The following is a 20,428-nucleotide window of genomic DNA, read 5'->3' on the forward strand; positions in this document are numbered from 1 at the left end:
GGGGAAAAACAAATGACATAATTTGAAAAAGAACAAGAAAAATAATAATCACCGACGATCGACGACTAGTATTAAAAGTATTGTCGCCGCTAGCTAAACAAAAATAAGAAATGATGAAGACGACACAAAAATGTTGAAAGAAAATTTAGATCAAAGAAAAAAATCCTATTTATATCCTCTTTCATACGAAAATATTTTAAATTTGAGTTAAAATATTTTATACCAAAATTAATACTAGCCCAAATAAGTATAGAAATCCATTTTCTTACCTAGGCAAGGGAAAAGGAACTCAGAAAATAACTACTAACAACATTAAACCCGTGATTATGACGCCAAAATATTAAAACATTGAAAATGTAATATAAAAATTACAAACAATATATATATATATATATTTATAATCAAAATTTATGTAACAAAATATTAAATTTATTAAACTAACCACAAATCTAACCAAACAAACACAAAGATCACATAAAGTGAGTTATTAGGGTAAAGTAAATACATACCTAAAAGTCCAACCACCCGCACCACAAGTATAGCTGTAAAATGGCACACGCGGACCATTTTAATCCAGTGAGCAGCTAGTGGGTGGTTCGTTGTCTTGTGTATCTGATATTTTTCCCCTTTGTTCAACAGTTGTCACTGTCTAATATAAATGAATGAGTACAGCTTATTGATTTTGTTTAAATATAAAAATAAATGTATCTTTGTGTCACCTAAATACAGAGGTTTGGCCAGCTAGTCCATGTTGAAAGGACCCTCAGCGACCCCAAATGAAAGTCTCCTTTTAAATGACGTCCCCATCGGTTGAACTTTCCACGTACATCGTTCTTTCAAAATGACAGCCTAAGGTGCCGAACTCCATGTTCCTTCTTTTTTGGTTCCTTTGTCCTCTAGTAGCATGCATTATCAACTTATAAATATATGAATCCACCTACGGTTTTCGTTCATCAGATTTTGTTACAATGGAGGCCAATGCAGTAGTAGTAGAAGAGCAGTCGCCATGCCGGCGGCGGTGGGCGGCGGTTAGGGAAACGACGGTGAAAATAAGAAGAAAGGTGGCTGAATTTCCGGAGAAGATAAAGAAAGTAGCACAAGACGATCCTAGGAGAGTTGTCCATTCGTTTAAATTTGGGTTAGCCATCACACTGGTCTCCCTCTTCTACTATTTTGATCCTCTCTATGTTGGTTTCGGAAACTCTGCAATGTGGGCTATTTTGACCGTGGTCGTCGTTTTTGAGTTCTCTGTAGGTAAGCCTCTCCGGTACCAGAGTGATGAAATCAGGAATTTAAATTGCGATTGCAGACGTATTTTCGATTGTATTACATTTTTACGATTATGGATATAACGGATATTGTTATGGTTATCACGGTCGTACAATGATAATTTCAGACGACATCAAAACCATTCTATAACAACTACTATTTCAGTGACAAACCACTATTTAAATCTTAGGATGGAACGAATCAACCAAGTCGAAATATAGATATGAATTTATTTGGTTATTTTTTTTGACAGGAGCAACCCTTGTAAAAGGATTAAACAGGGGGTTGGCAACATTTCTAGCCGGAGCATTGGGATTTGGAGTTCACCACTTAGCTACCTTGCCTGGAGACATAGTTCGGCCTATACTTCTGGGAATCTTTGTGTTCATTCTAGGTACGATCCAAAATAAAAATGCAAACTTTAAAGAACAAAAAAAAAACATTTATATTTAATTAAATAATCGTTTTAGTTCTTATTTTTTTAGTATTTTGATTTTTAACCTTTTGTTTTGAGAGAAAAATGTAGAAAAATGGGATAACTAAAAATACTAAAAAATACCTCTAACGTTTAACTAAATAGTTATTTTAGCTCATAATGTTTCATTTTAAAGTAGAGAAAACCTCTAGCATTTGGTTAAATATTCAATTTTAACTTTTATTCTTTTTATTTGGATCATTTTGACCTCAATATTTCATTTTAGAAAGAAAAAAAACCTTATTCTATAGTGTTTTGGCTCTCAACGACTTTTTATTTTTAGGCAAAAACACTCCTAGCGTTTAACTAAATAGCCCTTATACTTTTTATTTGGATTATTTTGGCCCACGGCATTTCATTTCAGGACAAAAAAATCTTTGATTTTAGAGTTTTGATCGTTTGTTTACTAACGATTTTCATCAATTGATGAGTCTCCCCCAAATAAAACCTTGGAGCCTAAAATGATCCCAAAAAAAATCTAGGGACCACAGTGACTACTAAAAGAAATTTTTATCATTTTGCCAATAACTATTTAGTCAAAACATTTTTACATTACGCATTCTTTGAACATACATTGACCTATAATATAACAACTGATGTCTGAAATCGATTTTTGGGCTGATATTTACAGCTACAACGGTGTCGTTTATACGATTCTTTCCACGAATGAAGGCAAGATACGATTACGGGCTGCTCATATTCATATTGACGTTTTGCTTGATATCGGTTTCGGGTTATCGGGATGAAGAGGTGCTTCAAATGGCGCATAAAAGAGTATCCACCATTCTTATTGGTGCCTTAGCTGCTCTTCTCGTCTGCATTTTCATCTGCCCCGTCTGGGCTGGCGACGATCTTCATAATTTGGCTGCCAACAATCTCGAAAATCTTGCAACCTTCTTACAAGGTATGATGTGTCACACTCTGTGATGTCATCTTAGATGACGACACACGATACCTTATTGTTTTAGGTGACGGATGATATTGGTTGACAAGACGTATATCGTAAAAATAAATATTTGGGGCTAATTTTGATATTATATAAGCTTATATGAAGTCAATGGGTTTAGTTAAAATCTCTTGGTTCAAGCTTCGAATTCCATTTAACAATTCTTTTGTACAGGAACTTACATGGATGTGATTTTGCAGGTTTTGGGGATGAATACTTCACAAAATCAAGCGAAATGGAGTCAAACAAAGCATCGCTACAAGGATATAAAAGCATACTCAATTCAAAACAAGTAGAAGAATCTTGGGTGAGGAGGATAACTACTTGAGAAAAAAAATTTATGTCCGGCGTCAAATTTTATGTTAAGAGATAAATTTATAAAATTTTATCTTAGACCGCAGGTTAATTCTGCTAGATGGGAACCCCGACATGGACGATTCAAGTTCCGTCATCCCTGGAAACAATACCTGATGGTCGCGAGCCTCACTCGACAATGTGCTTACAGAGTCGAAGCTCTTAATGGCTGCCTCGACTCCGATGTTCAGGTACACATCAAGCAAACTTCATATCCAAAATATTAAAAGCATCTGCTGAATTTTTTACATTGCCATTAACATCTTGTACAGGCTTCACCAGAAACCTGTGGAAAATTTCAAGAAACATGCACGGAAATAAGCTCGGAATCGGGGAAAGCCATGAAGGAATTAGCATCAGCAATCAAAACAATGAGTGCACCGTCATCTCATCGTGCTCACATCGCGAAAGCGAAGGATGCGACCGAGAAACTCAATTCGTTGCTCAAAACACGGTTGTGTGAGGACATAGATGTGGTGGAGATTCTAGCAGTGGCCACGGTTGCTTCACTGCTGCACGATGTTCTCGCTTGTACCGAGAAAATTTCGGAGTCGGTTCATGAATTAGCCACTCTAGCTCATTTCAAGAACGAAAAGGATGGGAAACAAGAGCTAGATAAGCAGAAACAAGTGCAGAAAACTTCTAATAGCATTGATTTAAATCATCATGTTATTACAGTTGAGTAGCCTTCAACTTGAGTAGTATGGTCGGTGATAATATTCGAATGATTGTTTTTGTAACACCCCAATCCGTACTCGACCCGGATACGAATCCGAGGTGTCACATTGACTTTTCAAAGCACAAATTCTTTCTTACGTATAACATATCAAATATCTTCGATGCTTAAATAGAGTATTATTCTTCCTAATGATGTGTGTGTCTACGCGTTGTTAATAACAAAGAAAGATTTTAAATAGATATCATCTTGTAATCATATAACGTAATATATTTCATTAGTACATCTTATATTTTATATTAGAGTGGCAAACTCAATCCTAGATATGAACTATAAACGAAAATACCTATTAAATCGATCACATGAATACCAATTAATGTACCTATGCAAAAATAGGGATGCCAATTTAACTTGAATCCGACGGATTTTGATCTGATCTGACCTGACCCAATAGAAGTAGATTTTTTTTAAAAAGATTCAAGTTCGGATCGGAGTCGGATTTGAGGTTAAAAATTCGACTCAACCCGACCCAGATAATTTTAATTATATTATACTATATATATTAACTTGTTTATAAAAATGATATATATATATATATATATATATGTTTAGGTTTTCATTTTCATTTTACTTCTCTTTCCTTTCTGCCGCATACTTCATCCATTCTCTTAATTTTTTTTTCATTTCATTTTCTCTTCTAAATTTAGTGTCTCTCACTCAAATGTTTGAAGGTTAAAAACATTTAACTTGGTTTCTGTTTCATCGTCCAGATGTTCTTTCGATTTCTTCGAATTTTTTTGTTTTTATTCAAAGAAAAAAAAAACTAAACTTTGAAAAAGGTTTACTATTCTATTAAAAAATCTGAGATTTTTAGTTTATGAATCTTTTGGATCCTATTCTTTTCATTCTTTTAGAGATTTTTGAGTATTCATTTTCTAAATAATTAAGCGTTTTGATGATTTATTTATTTCGCTTAATTTTCTTTAGTTTCTGTTGTATCCATCAAAATTATTAGATAGTAATTTATTACTTTTTATTTGTTTTCACTGTTCATTTTATATGGGTATATTGTTGCTTAAATTTCAGTTCTGTTGTGGATTTGTTTTTCCTTGTTGAATGGATTTTTTTAGTTATTTGATTTACAATGAGTTCAGGTCCGGTGGAGTTCGGGAATTCATTTTTTTTTGGGTCGGAGTCAGAGAGGGTTAAACAATATTAAAATCAGAGTCAGGTTATTATTCCATTATATCATGTCAGAGTAGGCAAAAATCCAACTCGATTGGATCCATTGTCATCCTTATTCAGAAAGAATCATTTTTTTAACTATACATTATTAAAAAAATGTAAAATACACAAATAATTTCCAATTTTAAGGTACTATTTTATTGAGTATTCGAATATTAAAAGTTACAAAATGATTCTTTAACTATAGATTATTAACTATTAAAAGTTATAAAATCCTCATTTAACTATGTATATGTTCAAAACTCGTCATTTTTCGTTAAAAAATTTAACAATAATTTGAGTTGGACGTTGACATGAAGTTTGGGATATGATAGTCGTTTTAGATTATTATATTTTATCATATCTCTGTCAGCAGGTTAACGTCCAATTCAAATTTTCATGCAGTTCAGTTCAAATTACTGTTAATTTTTTTAATAGAAAATGACGAGTTTGTAACATATGAATAATAAGTGACCATTTTATAACTTTTAATGGTATGAAATTCACCAAAGTAACGTCATATAGTTAGAAGATTATTTTATAATTTTTAATAGTTAAAAAACTCAACAAAACAACATTTTATGATTAGAGGACCATTTGTATACTTTACCCTAAAAAACTCTTTCACACGTAAAATTTATATATTAAATCTTTTATTATATTTAATTCCGTTATATGCGATGATGTATTAAAATAACAACGAAATTTCGAATCCAGGAAAGTTCATAAATTTGAGCAAATCCAAACCAAAATTATCGCTGTCTTCCTTTCTTCCTTAAGCCGCCATCAAAGCCCAGAAATCAATTTGACCCACACTCTTCCACGTTAATTTTCATTTTGCTTTACTTTAATTTCTCATCCATTTTCTAAATTATTTATACTTCTTTTTTTTTATAAAAAAAAAAGTACAAAACCACCTCAAGGACCTCATTAAAAACTTTCCTAAACCTAAATGAAAGAAAAAGAGTGTACCTTGAGATAGTAAGGAACATTATACAAGATTTGCTATTACAACGTACAAGGCATACCCCAACCCCTACACCAATCCACAAACCAACCCATTCTAAAGCCATTACAAACCTCCCAGCTGCTAGAATTTGAAATTGAAGTAAATAACAGGAATTGGTATAACAGAACAACAACACCAGTAGGAAGCTACAATACAACACCAAACAAAAGTATCAACATAACCTGCTAATAGAAAACAACATAACTCTATACATCAACTTAGATTCTCTATACAAAATTTTGAACGAATTAAATCAACATCGGCCATAAATTGTTCACCCAAACCCCTATCTGAAACATGACAACATTAAAAATTTGATCCACCAAAAAAGAGCTCCCATTAAACTTTGATTTGTTTCTGCACATCCATATTTTCCAAATCAAACCAAACAATCCCAGTTGCCATAAAGGTTGAACTTTCCTTCTAATTTTTTGATTAAACCATACCTCTAGCAACCCTTTAACCTTCATAGAAAACACTATATTAACCTTCCACACACTACACCAACGTTGCCAAACTTGCCAAACAACATCGCAGTGACACAAAACATGATTAACTGATTCATGTTCTCGATTACAGAAAATACAAAGAGGATGATCACTATAAAGAACACCTCACTTTTCCAGCTCTATGATAACCGGTAACATTTGATGCACTGTTTTCCACACAAACGCCGAAACTTTAGGAGGGGCAAATTTACACCACACCAATTTTCAACTTGGATCTTCCAACTTACCAACACAAGCCAACTTAGTACAATATGATTTAGAATTGTAAGTGCCATCAATTGAACATGACCATTTTAATCTATCTACACCTGGAACTAAACTTACAGCTCTATTCAAAACTTGGATAAAATCACTCCACAGTGCCATTTCCCATATAAAAAGAGATCTTCTTAATTCAGTCTTCCATTCCCAAACTCCAAAAACCCAATGACTGAACTCTCTAATCTTTCTAAATTTTTTTATTGCTATCCCATATAATCTAGGAAAAGATGTTTTTAGAGAAACCAATTCAACCCAATGATCGGACCAGAATTCAATTTTGGAACCATTACATATCACGCAACTTACTTCAGAAATAAAATCAGCCCCGTTAGACACTATCGGATTAATAATATTACGCCAAACCCATGAAGAATTCCTAACATTTACAACTTTTGGAAGAATCGAATTCTGATCATATTTATACTTCGCTACTACTATCTTTCTCTATAAGCTATCTCCTTTCTCACTAAAGCGCCAAATCCATTTATTATGCAAAGCTCGATTCCTAGAGTTCACATCAAATATACCTAAACCCCCATGCGATTTTGGCCCACAAATATTGTCCCACTTTATCCAATGAATGCCTATCTCATTCTTAACATTCCAAACAAAATTCGCTATACATTTGTTAATCCTCTCAGCTATGGACTTAGGAATTGGGAATAGGGACATGTAGTACACATGTAAATTAACCAAAACTGATTTAATCAACGTGAACTTACCCCCAAGAGAAAGAAGTTTACCTTTCCAACTATCCAGACGAAAGCTGAATTTATCTAAAATAAGTTGCCACAGTGACTTGGAATTCTTTTTATGTCCTAATGGAAGACCCAAATAAGTCGTAAGAAGATCTTATCAACCACAATAAATAAAATCAACCCACTTTTTTACTCTAATTTCATCCATATTGATACCATAAATCTTTGTCTTCTTCATATTTAGCTTCAGACCAACAACCACTTCAAAAAAATTTAAAAGACGGTTAAGATTCTTGATCACCATACCCTTTGCTTCCGAGAATATTAGAAGGTCGTCTGCAAATTGAATGTGGGACACTTCTACGTTTCTTTAAGCATGATTGGTTTGTGATCCGATAAGCTTCTAGGAAAAGTGACTTGCTTCAGCTGAGGGAATGTACACATTATATTAGTTGAAATCAAAAACCTATCAAGTCTACTCGCAGCCACATTCACACCTCCCCTAAACCATGTAAATGGGCTACCCAAAATTGGGACATCAATTAGATCCCAACTAGAAATAAAATCTTCAAAGATTCGCATACCAGATGAATAATCATGAACCCATGTTCTTTCCGAATCCGACCTAATTGTGTTAAAATCGCCCCCACAATAACAAGAATATCTAGATTTTCTATAACATCATTTAGTTGTTCAAAAAAATTCTAATCTTTCTCCTTGAGTATTCAGGCCATACACATTAATAAGGCCTATCTCTAAGTTATTCAACACTAGCAGACCTTTTAAAGTTATCATTCTCCTATGAACTATTTTCATTCTCACATTAAACACATTGAGATCCCACAATGAAATGAGACCTCCTAAAGCACCCTCAGCAGACGCTAAAATCAGCTCCCTACTTATCATACCTTTTAACCTTCTTTCCATGGAAACAGAAATTTTAGAGACTTTTGATTCCTGAAGCATAACCACACTTGCTTTGTTAGATTCAATAACCTGACTAATATCTCTTAATTTTTCACTTTTCCCCAAACCTCTAAAATTCCATGATAACATAGCTGTACCCAAATCCATAAAATAAAAGAACATGTATAATTAAGGATCAATCAACCATATGTATCAGTTACAAGACTTACCCGACAGCTCAATCATCTTAAATCTTTCTAGCACCTCCTTCCTCGAAGCTAAAAATTCCACTCCCAAAGCCTCACCAATTGCTAAGGCCTCATCTGCTTCTTTTGCTAACCCCGAATTACTCTATGAATTAACCCATCATGGGTTCCACTTTGGTTCAATAGACTGTTTGTATTTAGCGGCCCACACCGGCCGTTCGCACTTGTCTTTTTTCTTTTGAGATTGTTATTTTTCTTGGGAATACTATCACATACCATATTCACCCCTTTTTCATGGGTTTGATTTTGTTCTCCTCCGATGATATGAGAAGTACTTGACTATCCTTCATAGACTTTCCATTCCTATTCGTCTTTGTTTCAAATGAACAAACCTCATCCGTAGCTTTGAAAGAATAAACCTCTTTAATTGGCACATCTTGCAACCTTGAACTGTTGGATAATGATTGGGTTACCCTGAATTGATCTGTATTTCTTTTTATTTCCATCAGCCCAAAGCTTTCATCAACCGGCTGACAACCTAGCCCAATATTTGATATAATCAGGACTTCATGAAGCCCATCTTCAATGACTTCAATATTTTCCACGTTTTCATTTACATGCAACATTCTGACAGGCATTGTTCCACTATCATTATCGATACTTTGACTCAACAAATCAAATTGTACTCCATCATTATGACCTTTCTCGGGACCAAATCCTTCGACATATTGCTCTTTTAACACTAGAACGTCCATCGTTTCATCACCACCTGTTTGCCACGCTCCACCACCAGCCAAGGAACCATCAATGAAGACTTTATCCTCTTAATGAACTTCTGTTTGAATTCTAATATTGTAAACACTTCCATTACTAATGATGAACACTTTTTCTGGAATAGAAGATTCATACTGGACTTCCAATAAGATCCTTGCAATATTAAACCTGCTCCGATTAGAAGTTTCATCATTAATCTTTAGCACTTTACCCCACAAACAACCTAAATCCTTAAAGAAATTATTACTCCAAACTATGAGAGGAACATCCTTTAGTGTAACCCAAACTCTGGTTTTGATTGTACTCTCATAACCTTCCAATAATTCCAGCTCATCAAACCAAAGTCGAACCAATTCATCTATTCTTAACCAGCATACCTGGCGATTCTTTTCATTCTTGAAATGGGTAACCATAAAAAATGCATGCCAAAGGCTTACCTTCACATCATAACCTTCCGCTCTAAAAGCTGTTAGGATTATGTCTTCATTATACATACTTTTTATTTTACCAACCAGATAACTCTTTATCCACGGTAATTCTTTCTTTAGGATGAATATGTTACTAATGGTTGCTCATTCTATTGGACTTGAGTTGCTTATTATGTTGATTATCATCATACTCTTGTAACTTATCATCAGCTTCCTGCACTCCTCCAATAGCTTCCTTAAAAGACATGGAATCCATCAAAGATGGCCTCCACATCTTTTTAATCGATCTATCAACCTCAACCTTCTTATTTTTTACGTCTGACATTTTATCATGAAAAACTCTTATTTTGAACTCATCCATAATCCTACCATCCGCCCTACGAACCGTTGTGTTTGCTTCAGACTTGTTTTTAAACCTAATAAAAGAAAATGTTGATCTAGCTGATAGTCTTTTTTTTCATCTGTACATTATGAACACATCGATCACTACTCCATACGATTGAAACACACCTTAAGGGTTGACAAATGAATCATTTTGCTCACATTGTTGACAAAAATATAGTAGCACTTGAGAACCCGATCAGATCTCTCCACTACTCTATACCTTACATCATTATTGTTGGTCACTTGCAAGTTTTGGCCTCTTTCTCTGAATTTTGAAGTAAAAACCATCAACTTCAAACTAATGTAACAATGAGAAAGGGTTTTTTTTTCAATCAAAAACACTTTTTTCACTAATAATGAAATTAGATATCATTTTTTAGGTTTCAAGTGATCTCAACAAAGAAAACACAATATCCATTTGAGAAAACCAACATAATATTTTATTTGGGTCTTGTCTTTTCTCCATGTTTCTACAAATGTCATAGCCATTGAAGTTCACATGCTGATTTTTGTTCAGGAAAGTAACAAGCTCTTATATGGAATGTGATCATCATCAAAGGTTCCATCTTTGTGTGTTGTTATGTTTGTTTACAGTAGCTTACGGTACTACAGATCACAATGACTTGAAAATCTTGAATGATTTTAAGAAGGATTGAGTAATCCGGAGCTGTTTAAATAGCCTTAAACTGAAGACGATAACCCTTGTGGCCTATAGGGGATAAACACTGCAGAGGTTTCAATGAATATTTTCCCACACTTTATTGATAGAGATTATATGTAGTTATATACAAGAATGAGAGAAACTAATTTAGGAAATACATAAACGATAATGCTAGAATTGTACTAGAGATTACATTGGACAACTGTACAATACAAGGATAGAATCAGTTACACGTATGGAATTTATGACCAAATTTTTCTCATGATTTTAGGCTGAACATGGTCTGGTTTGATTGAGCAGAATTCACGCTTGTTTCCCTTATACTTTCCTGTAAGATTGAGCATCCATCGGCAAGACCAATCTTGGTACGTAGTAATTTTGTACGCTGTTTTGACAGTGGCTTGGTGAGGAGATCAACTAACTGATCTTGAGTATGAACATGTCTGACTTGAAGGTTTCCTTTTTTAACTAAGTCACGCACAAAGTGAAGGTCAATTTAAATGTGTTTCATGCGTGAATGATTGACTGGGTTAAAACTTAGATGTGTGTCTCCAATATTATCACATAACAAATGAGGAGAGTCTTTGAGTGGAAGTTGAAGTTATTTAAAAAGGGTAGACAACCACATTGTCTGAGAAGCCACATTTTCTAGGGCTCGATATTCAACATCGGTTGAGGATTTTATAACTACACGTTGTTTCTTAGAGGTCCATGAAATTGGATTCGGACCCAAGAAACTGATGTAAGCAGAGGTTGATGTGTTGTCATCCATATTTTCATCCCAATTGGCATCAGATTATGTCCTTAGAACAGAAGGTCTAACTTTTTGGATCTGAATACCATAAAAAATGGTTTGTTTTAAGTAACGAATGAGTCGTTTTATTGTTGTCCAGTGATTTGCAGTGGACTTGTGCATAAATTGAGATAGTTTTTTTACTGCAAAAGAGATATCTGGACGTGTCAAAGAAAAATATTGAATACTACCAATTATTCGACGAAACTCATAGCTATTTACAGCAGTCGTACCATTAAACAGTTGTAGAGGTTGGGTGGTAGAAAGAGGGGTTGAGACATCTTTCGCACCACTCATACTTGTAGTGTCTAAAAGCTCACAAATGTATTTATGTTGGGAGAGAAATAACCCTGATTTGATAGGAATGACTTCAATCCCCAAGAAAAAATGAAGGAGGTCACGAGGGATGAATTATTTCCTGTGATGATAAGATCATCAACATACACCACAAGGTAGCAAGGAGTGGATTCGTGGCTGTATATGAAGAGAGAAGAGTCTTCCTTAGAGTGTCGAAATCCCAGTTGAAGAATTACAGTTTTGAGGACAGTGTACCAAGCCCGTGGGGCTTATTTAAGCCCATAGATAGCCTTGTTTAGTTTGCACACATGATGGGGTTTGGACATATCTTTGAATCCTAGAGGTTGTGCCATAAAAAAAGTTTCAGTTAAGGCACCATTTAGAAAGGCATTATTAACGTCCATTTGCCTTAGATCCCATCCATTCATCACTACAATAGATAATACAACTCTAATAGTGGCTGGTTTAACTACAGGGCTAAAGGTCTCTGTGTAATCAACACCAGGGTGTTGATTGTAGCCCTTAGCCACGAGTCTAGCTTTAAATTTATCAACAGAACCATCAACCTTCCGTTTTACCCGAAATATCCACTTACACCCCACGAGTTTACATTCAGAAGTGGGTAAAACTAAATCCTAAGTCCCATGTTTCATCAAGGCAGTGCTATGGACATGGTCTCACGCCAGTGAGGTTGAGAGATGGATTGGCTCACACTTGTTGGTTTAATGGTTTGAGGGAGGGAATGCTTTGACACGGTGTAGATTTGTTTAGGTTTAAAATTTTGGTTCATTGATCTTGTGGTCATGATGTGAGTGCGTTGAGGTTGATGGTTTGTTGGGTTAGAGTTTGTGAGATTCAGATTGGGGAGAGGATTAGCTGTAGGGAAATTTGGGTGAGGTAAAGGGGATATCGAAAAATCTGGCAAAGACCCAGTCCGATTGTCACCTGGAGATGTATTTGTATGGGTGGGGTTATTATCTACAGCTTGCAATGACTCAGAAATGAAAAGAACATAGGGTGCTAAAATATATGGGGAGGACGCAACGATGGCAGGTGAACCTTCCGGAGACAGCGAGGGTGCTGATGTGTTGGAAACAGATGAGGAGGACATTACAGTCGGCTGAGCACCGAAGTGAAGAGAGAGTAGTTGATGAGGGTCTTGAAGGTTTGGGTTGAGCTTGGAAGACACGGGGGAAGATTGGATGAAGTGGGTTCGATTTTCATCGAATAACACGTGGTGAGAGATGAATCATTTTTTTGTTTTGGGGTCAAAACAATTGTAGCCATTTTGAGTTGGTGAATATCCGAGAAAGATACAGGCTTTGGATTTGGGCTGCATTTTGTTTGAGTTATAGGCTCTTTTGAGAGGATAACAAATACACCCAAAATTTTTAAATTTTAAATAATTGGGTGATTGACAAAAAAAGCTTTAAAAGGTGATTTGTTTTGTAGGAGAGACATGGGTTGTCGGTTTATGAGATAAGAGCATGTTTGAAAAGTATGGGGCTAATATGAAAAATCAAGATTTGCATCATAGAGGAGGGTGAGGCCCGTTTCAACTAGATGACGGTGATGACGTTCAAAGACACAATATTGTTGTGGAGTGTGAGGGGCAGTGGTGAGATGAGTTATACCATGAAGTAAGATATATGATTTTAAAACAATAAACTCACCTCTATTATCTAAATATATTATTTTGATGGATTTTTGAAAGTGAGTTTCAACAAATTTTTTGAAGTGCGGAAAAATTGTAGAAACACCAAATTTGGTGGTCATGGGCTAAAACCATATATATTTTGTATAATGATCAATAAAAATAAAGTAATATCGTGATCCATCAATCCTAGTATAACTAGTGGGTCCCCACACATCCGTGTAAATAAGTTCAAGAGGTTCATGACTTTGGAGACTTATGACACGAAAAGGTTATTGATGCTTTATTAGTAGAATATGAATTACATAATGAAGGCAAATTTTTATGCGAGGAAATAGGAAGAGAAAAATTCTTAACAATATGATGAACAATTTTAAGAGAATGATGCCCAAGACACTTGTGACATCCATAAATGGAGGCCCTTTCATGCACATTAGCAACCTTTTTGGATACCGCCAATGATTCCGGAAAAGTGTAGATGCCATTGTTACATGCTCCTTTTAGTAGGATCACCCTCGTGATCTTGTCATTCACAAAAAAAAATAAAAGGGATGAAATTCTATAAAGACATCATTTTGTTTGGTGAGATGATGCACAGAAATTAAATTTTTGCAAAGATTGGGAACATAAAGAGTATCATGTAATGTAAATGTTCGGTGCGGAGAGTGTAAGGACAAAGAACCAATGTGTGAGTCGACCAAACCTGAACCATCACCGAGAATTACTTCGTTGGTTTCATCATATTCGGAATGAATAGATAAATTGGAAAGATCACTCGTGATATTATTAGAAGCGACTGAATCAAGTAGCCAATTTTTATATTTTCCCGTAGAAGTGGTAGCACAATTGATAGAAACATTATGAGAATGAAACTGAGGGCAAGCCTTGGCAGTATGGCCTAACTGATCACACAGTTGGCACTTGGGTTGATAACGCCGATTTGAGTGATTGGACTTACCAGCACTTGTATTGGGGCGGCATCCATCACGATGGGCTCCATTTGAGTACTGGTTTGGACTGGAGCCTTGAGGACAACGAGAATGGTCATTGTATTTAGAGAAATACTGATGACTTTCCCCATTTGTCGACGCCTTCATCTTCGTAAAATTGGCAGATGTAACTAAGTTTTGCGTGTAGCTTCCAGGCACCTCAGATAAGCCTCGTGACCAACCAGCAGGTCGTGCAGCCCCTCAAAAGTCAGAGATGACTAGCGGGCACGAATCGGTGCTACAATCTCACGAAAATATAGACCTAATCCATTTAACACATAAAATGTTAGGTCATCATCCGAAATTGAATGATCTATGATGGCTAATTCATCGGCTATAATCTTCACAATATGGAGATATTCGGTTATGGTCCTGTTTCCACGCTGGATTAAGGTGAGTTCCTCTTTTAACCGCATTGCACGAGTTCGAGATTGGCTAGCATAAAGATGAGTGAGCTTTTTCCAAGCTTCATAGGAGGATTTAGCGGTAGCAATGAATAGTGTAATAGACGGAGAGGTGGAGGCTAAAATCACACTCAGGATAAGCTTATCTTGTCGGACCCAGTGTGTCTTGCGCAATTCTTCAGTTAGGGTGCCATCTGAAGAGGGACATCGAAAGGTGCCTTCAACATAGTAGAGAATATCATAACCAATAATAATGGCTTCAAATTGAGCACGCCATTGAGGAAAAGTGTAGGGAGTCAATTTTTCATTGATTTGGGCAGTGATGTTGATAGCAATAAGGGGTTTTTCGGATGCAAAAGGGGGTTGGGTGTTGAGATTAAAATTAGGAGTTTGATCGGAGGAGGAAGACATTGTAGTTACTTGGATTAGTGGCTCAGTGAAGATCGGCTGTTCTGATACCATATAGAGGATAAGCACTGTAAAGGTTTCAATGAATATTATTGTTGAGTTAATCGATCGGATGAATCGACCAAGAGTGGGTGAATTAGCAATTAAAATTTTGGTGGAAACTTTGACAAAAAATTAAAAATATTTGCACAGCGATTTAGAGTTGTTCGACTTTCTCAACCAAAGTCTACGTCCACTACCTTAGCTATCCACACTAAGGATTTTCCACAAATTCACTAATTTGTCTTTCTTTTGAGGACAAAGAGTAACCTTACAACTCCCTCAAGAATTATACCCCAAATTCTTAAGAACACTCTCTCTAAAAGAGAAACTTACAAATTTTGCAAACTTACAAAAAAACCTCACAAGGTAGAATGTTTGCACAATTCTAGAACAAAGAAAGATCACTCAAGAATGTATACAATTGAGCACAAATGGTGTTCTTGAAAGCAAAATGAATATTGAATGGGTTTTGGCTTGAATTGCTCAAACAATAAGTTTAAGGCTTTCTCTCTTTGAATTTTTTCTCAAAACTTGTTTCTTATTGTTCATCAATGGCTTCAAGACTTGTTTAAATACCCCTTGAATGAGTTCTGAATATTGGGGATGATCATGAAGTCAATAAAGCTGTTTTTGTATGTTTTCCACTTCAAAAAGCTGTTGGGAGCATATGGGTATCGGTACTCCTTCATAGGGGTACCGATACTACCTGTATAAAATTCAAATATTTCGACTGTTGCAAAACCCATGGTATCAGTACCTCTCAAGGGGGTATCGATACCACTATGTAAATATGTATCGATACCTATCATGGTATTGGTACCCATTTTGCATTCTGTTATTTTTCAGAGTCAAAATCAAAACGAGGGGTATTAGTACCTTTTGGCTAGGTATCGGTACTCCTATATAAAGGGGTATCGATACCCTGTAGTGTATCATTACCTCTTTTGCATTCGATGTTTAAGGGGTATCGATACTCTTTAAAGAGGTATCGATACTTCCCTATTTAGAACTCATTTTTGACTCGATTATGGTTCAAAATACTTTGTAAAAATTATTTCAAAAATACTTTAAGAGTGAAACACAATATTTCATTTAAGTAAGGAGTAAAATTGATATTTGAAAATTTGTAGTAATATTTATGATATTCGAATAAGTGAATCGAATATTATATTTTAAATTGAATATAAAATTTTAAAATTAATTAACACTTTATTTGTTATATCGAAATATCAAAATGTTTTCAACAATTTTCCCACACTTTATTGATAGAGATTCTATATAGTTATATACAAGAATGAGTTTAGGAAAAACATAAACGATAATGCTAGAATTGTGCTAGAGATTACAGTGGACACCTGTACAATACAAGGATAAAATCAGTTACACCTATGAAATTTATGACCAAATGTTTGTCACGATTTTAGACTGAACATGCTCTGGTTTGATTGAGCAGAATCCACGCTTGTTTCCCTCATACGACCCTCCTCCTTGGCCCCATGTGTTCTGTTATGGGGATAGAGTTGCTCAAATTCAAGTCCAAAATCTTGGCCTCAAAGGACCTTTTCCTCAAAACCTCAACCAGCTTTCAAAACTCTTCAATTTGGGGCTTCAAAAGAATCACTTTAATGGTAAATTATCAACCTTTAGTGGTTTATCAGAGTTGGAGTTTGCTTACCTGGATAACAATGAATTTAATACTATTCCAGCTGATTTCTTTGATGGATTGAGCAGTGTACGAGTCTTGGCTTTGGATTACAATCCGTTTAACAAGACTACTGGATGGTCGATTCCTAATAAATTGGCTAATTCAGCTCAGTTGACAAACCTTTCTTTGGTTAACTGTAATGTGGTTGGTCCATTGCCTGAGTTTCTAGGGGAGTTTCCATCTCTTGCAGTACTTAAACTTTCTTATAACAGATTGTCCGGTGAGATTCTGGATAGTTCCGGTGAGTCTTTGATGCAGATTTTGTGGTTGAATTATCAAGATAGTGAAGGGATGACTGGTACCATTGATATTGTTGCTAATATGGTGTCTTTGAAGCAGCTTTGGCTTCATGGGAATCGAATCTCTGGGGCAATCCCTGAGAATATTGGGAATTTGACATCTTTGAAGGATTTGAATCTCAATAGGAACCAGATTATTGGCTTGATTCCTTGGAGCTTGGCTGATATGAGGCTTGATAACTTGGTTCTGAACAACAATCATCTGATCGGTCGAATACCGAAGATAAAAGCCGGTAACTTTTCTTATGATTCGAATTTGTTTTGTCAGTCTAAACCTGGTATTGCTTGTGCTCCTGAAGTTGATGCACTTCTGGACTTCCTTGGTGGGATGAATTACCCTATAAATCTAGTTTCTCAATGGTCTGGTAATGAGCCTTGCGTTGGTCTATGGATGGGGTTCAGTTGCAACCGAAATTATCAGGTTTCGATCATCAACTTGCCTTGACGTAATCTTAGTGGTACACTTAGTCCTTCACTTGCAAAGTTGGAATCATTGATGGAAATTATACTAGGGGAAATTATATTCATGGTACCGTTCCTGAGAACTTAACTGATCTGGGAACTCTCAGAACATTAGATCTAAGTGACAACAATCTCGAGCCTCAGTTACCGAAATTTCGTGACAGCATGAAGATCATCATCGCATAAAAGCCTCTGTTGGTCAGTAATCATACAAGAGAACCTCCTTCCCCTTCTAGGACTATCAGTCTTGCACCTGTAGAGTCTCCTCCAAGTGATCAATCAGGTGGTAAAGAGTCACCACTAACAATGAGCAGAACACCATCCCCAAATCGAGATACCAGAACTAAGTCATCTACTGCCACTGCCAAATAACCGGATTCCCAATCCAATGGTTTCCAAGGATTCAAATTGGTAATTGTGGCAGGTACTGCAACCATTGCTATTATGGTTCTTTTAGTGGTTCTGTTTTATATATTCTTTTTTAAGAAGAGAAAAAGAGCTTATGAGGTGCCTAGTTCAATTGTTGTTCATTTTAAAGATCCATCCTATCCCGAAAACATAGTTAAGATAGATGTTTCCAATAACACCAGTGAAAGCTTATTTAGTAAAACTGCGATAAGCTCAAGTTGTAGTCATAGTGGTGCAACACAAGTCTCATACAACTGAGTCTGGAAACTTGGTCATTTCTGTTCAAGTACTTTGGAAAGGGACCAACGATTTTGCCGGAGAGAACGAGCTTAGTCGTGGCGGGTTTGAGACCGTTTACAAGGGTGTACTCGAAGATGGAACTCAACTAGCAGTTAAGAGGATGGAAGCTGGGATCATAAGCATTAAGGCATTGGATGAATTTCAATCCAAAATCGCCATTCTATCTAAGGTCCAGCTTCGGCATCTGGTTTCTCTTTTGAGTTTTTCCATTGAAGGTAATGAGAGGCCTCTTGTCTATGAGTTTATGTCTTAGGGTGATCTAAGCAAGAATCTGTTCCATTAGAAGAGCTTAAAATTGGAACCTCTATCTTGGAGAAGGCAGATTAGTATTGCATTGGATGTTGCTAGAGGAATGAAATATCTTAATAATTTGGCTCGACAAACCTTTATACACCGAGATCTCAAATCTTCCAACATCCTTCTAGATGATGACTTTTGAGCAAAAGTTTCGAATTTCGGGTTGGTGAAACTTGTTCCGGATGGAGAGAAGTCCATGGCGACTAGTCTCGCTGGAACATTCAGATACCTAGCACCTGAATATGCAGGTTAGCAATCCGAATTTGCATCGTGAGTGAATTTTCTATTATATTATTTACATTTTAGCTTCTTAGTGGCCTCATAATTCTTGTTGGTTGCAGTGATGGGGAAAATCAGTGCTAAAGTTGATGTATTTAGCTATGGGGTGGTGTTGATGGAACTAGTGACCAGATTAACAGCACTCGATGAGGGGCGCTCGGAGGAAACTCGTTACTTGGCGGAATGGTATGGGCGAATCAAATCAAACAAGGACAAACTTATGGCCGAAATCGATCCAGCTCTCGAAGTGAATGAGGAAACCTACGAGAGCATTGCCACCATAGCTGAACTAGCCTGCCATTGCACCGCAAGGGATCCTTATCATCAGCCTGACATGGGCCATGCCATGAATGAGCCAGCACCTTTAGTTGAAAAGTGGAAGCCGGTCAATGACGAATCAAAGGGTTACTCAGGCATTGATTACGACCAGCCACTTCCCCATATGTTGAAGGTTTGGCAGGCGGCTGAAAACCGAGGCGTGAGCTATACAAGTCTGGATGATAGAAAAGGAAGCATCCCGGCGAAGCCGGTAGGATTTGCGGATTCCTTCACATCAATCAATGGCCGATAATGGAAGGCAAGACCATTCCCTACAAGCAAAAAGTTATGGTTTTCGGAGCCATGGAACATGTCTATCATGGTAGTGTAGATAAGAGAGAGATGTTAATAGTATCTTTGTATCAGTTTATAGTTTTCATTGCAGTGTAAAGGCAACATCAAAGCCACAAATACTTGGTCCTTGAATAAATCATATATGTTCATAAAAGGACTCATACTAGTTTTTTTAACCAAACTTAAATTGATACTTGATTCCTTTTACACAAATATCATATCTATCAGTTCTCGCAAGTCAAATGATGAACATAATCTGGAGTTTATTGTCAAACATTGATCATCACTCGGTGAGACTTTCGTTGGAAAAATTGCCACTCGTTCTCACAAGAGAAAATAACTTCATAATAATAAAAGCCTCTGTTCTTTCCTTTTGAAGGAAAAGCAAAACATAATCACTGTTCTTTCCTCGCCCACCATTGTTTTAGTCAATCTGGTAATTGCAGTTATTGAAAACGGTACCAAATTATTGGTGAAATCAACAATAGAGTAGAATTCATTCATGGACATCTCTCTTTTTTATTACCATTGGGAAACCTACATACCCACCCCTCTTTATCTAAAAAAATAAAAAATTAAATAATAAAATTAATAAACTACCAAAATTACCCCTCTTTTCTATCTCCACCATCAACATCACCCTCCTCGCCCCACCCTCCTTAAGCTCCGAAAAACACCGGCCACAGTCATCACCCGCGA

At 36.1% G+C, this 20,428-nt stretch overlaps 1 protein-coding gene and 1 pseudogene across 1 annotated transcript; both read left to right on the plus strand.

Moving 5' to 3' along the window:
• The first annotated feature begins 953 nt into the window (after window positions 1-953).
• On the plus strand, window positions 954-3,743 carry LOC120184376 (aluminum-activated malate transporter 2-like). Its single transcript, XM_039188863.1, has 6 exons — window positions 954-1,254; window positions 1,523-1,663; window positions 2,376-2,648; window positions 2,891-2,997; window positions 3,092-3,235; window positions 3,317-3,743. Exons 1-6 carry the CDS (start codon window positions 969-971, stop codon window positions 3,728-3,730), a joined length of 1,365 nt encoding a protein of 454 aa, XP_039044794.1. The 5' UTR covers window positions 954-968; the 3' UTR covers window positions 3,731-3,743.
• Window positions 3,744-10,592: 6,849 nt separating this feature from the next.
• On the plus strand, window positions 10,593-19,688 carry LOC120184372 (annotated as a pseudogene).
• Window positions 19,689-20,428: the final 740 nt, after the last annotated feature.

This window comes from Hibiscus syriacus, unplaced genomic scaffold (genome assembly GCF_006381635.1).
Source record: "Hibiscus syriacus cultivar Baekdansim isolate YM2019G1 unplaced genomic scaffold, ASM638163v2 tig00112888_pilon, whole genome shotgun sequence".
Classification (NCBI taxonomy): Eukaryota; Viridiplantae; Streptophyta; class Magnoliopsida; order Malvales; family Malvaceae; genus Hibiscus; species Hibiscus syriacus.

Excerpts from the sequence above, each read along its gene's own strand:
- LOC120184376 (XM_039188863.1), top strand. The coding sequence starts at position 969 with ATGGAGGCCAATGCAGTAGTAGTAGAAGAGCAGTCGCCATGCCGGCGG. Across the intron at positions 2,649-2,890 it reads TCTTGCAACCTTCTTACAAG|GTTTTGGGGATGAATACTTC; the intron begins GTATGATGTGTC and ends GTGATTTTGCAG. Across the intron at positions 2,998-3,091 it reads AACAAGTAGAAGAATCTTGG|GTTAATTCTGCTAGATGGGA; the intron begins GTGAGGAGGATA and ends CTTAGACCGCAG.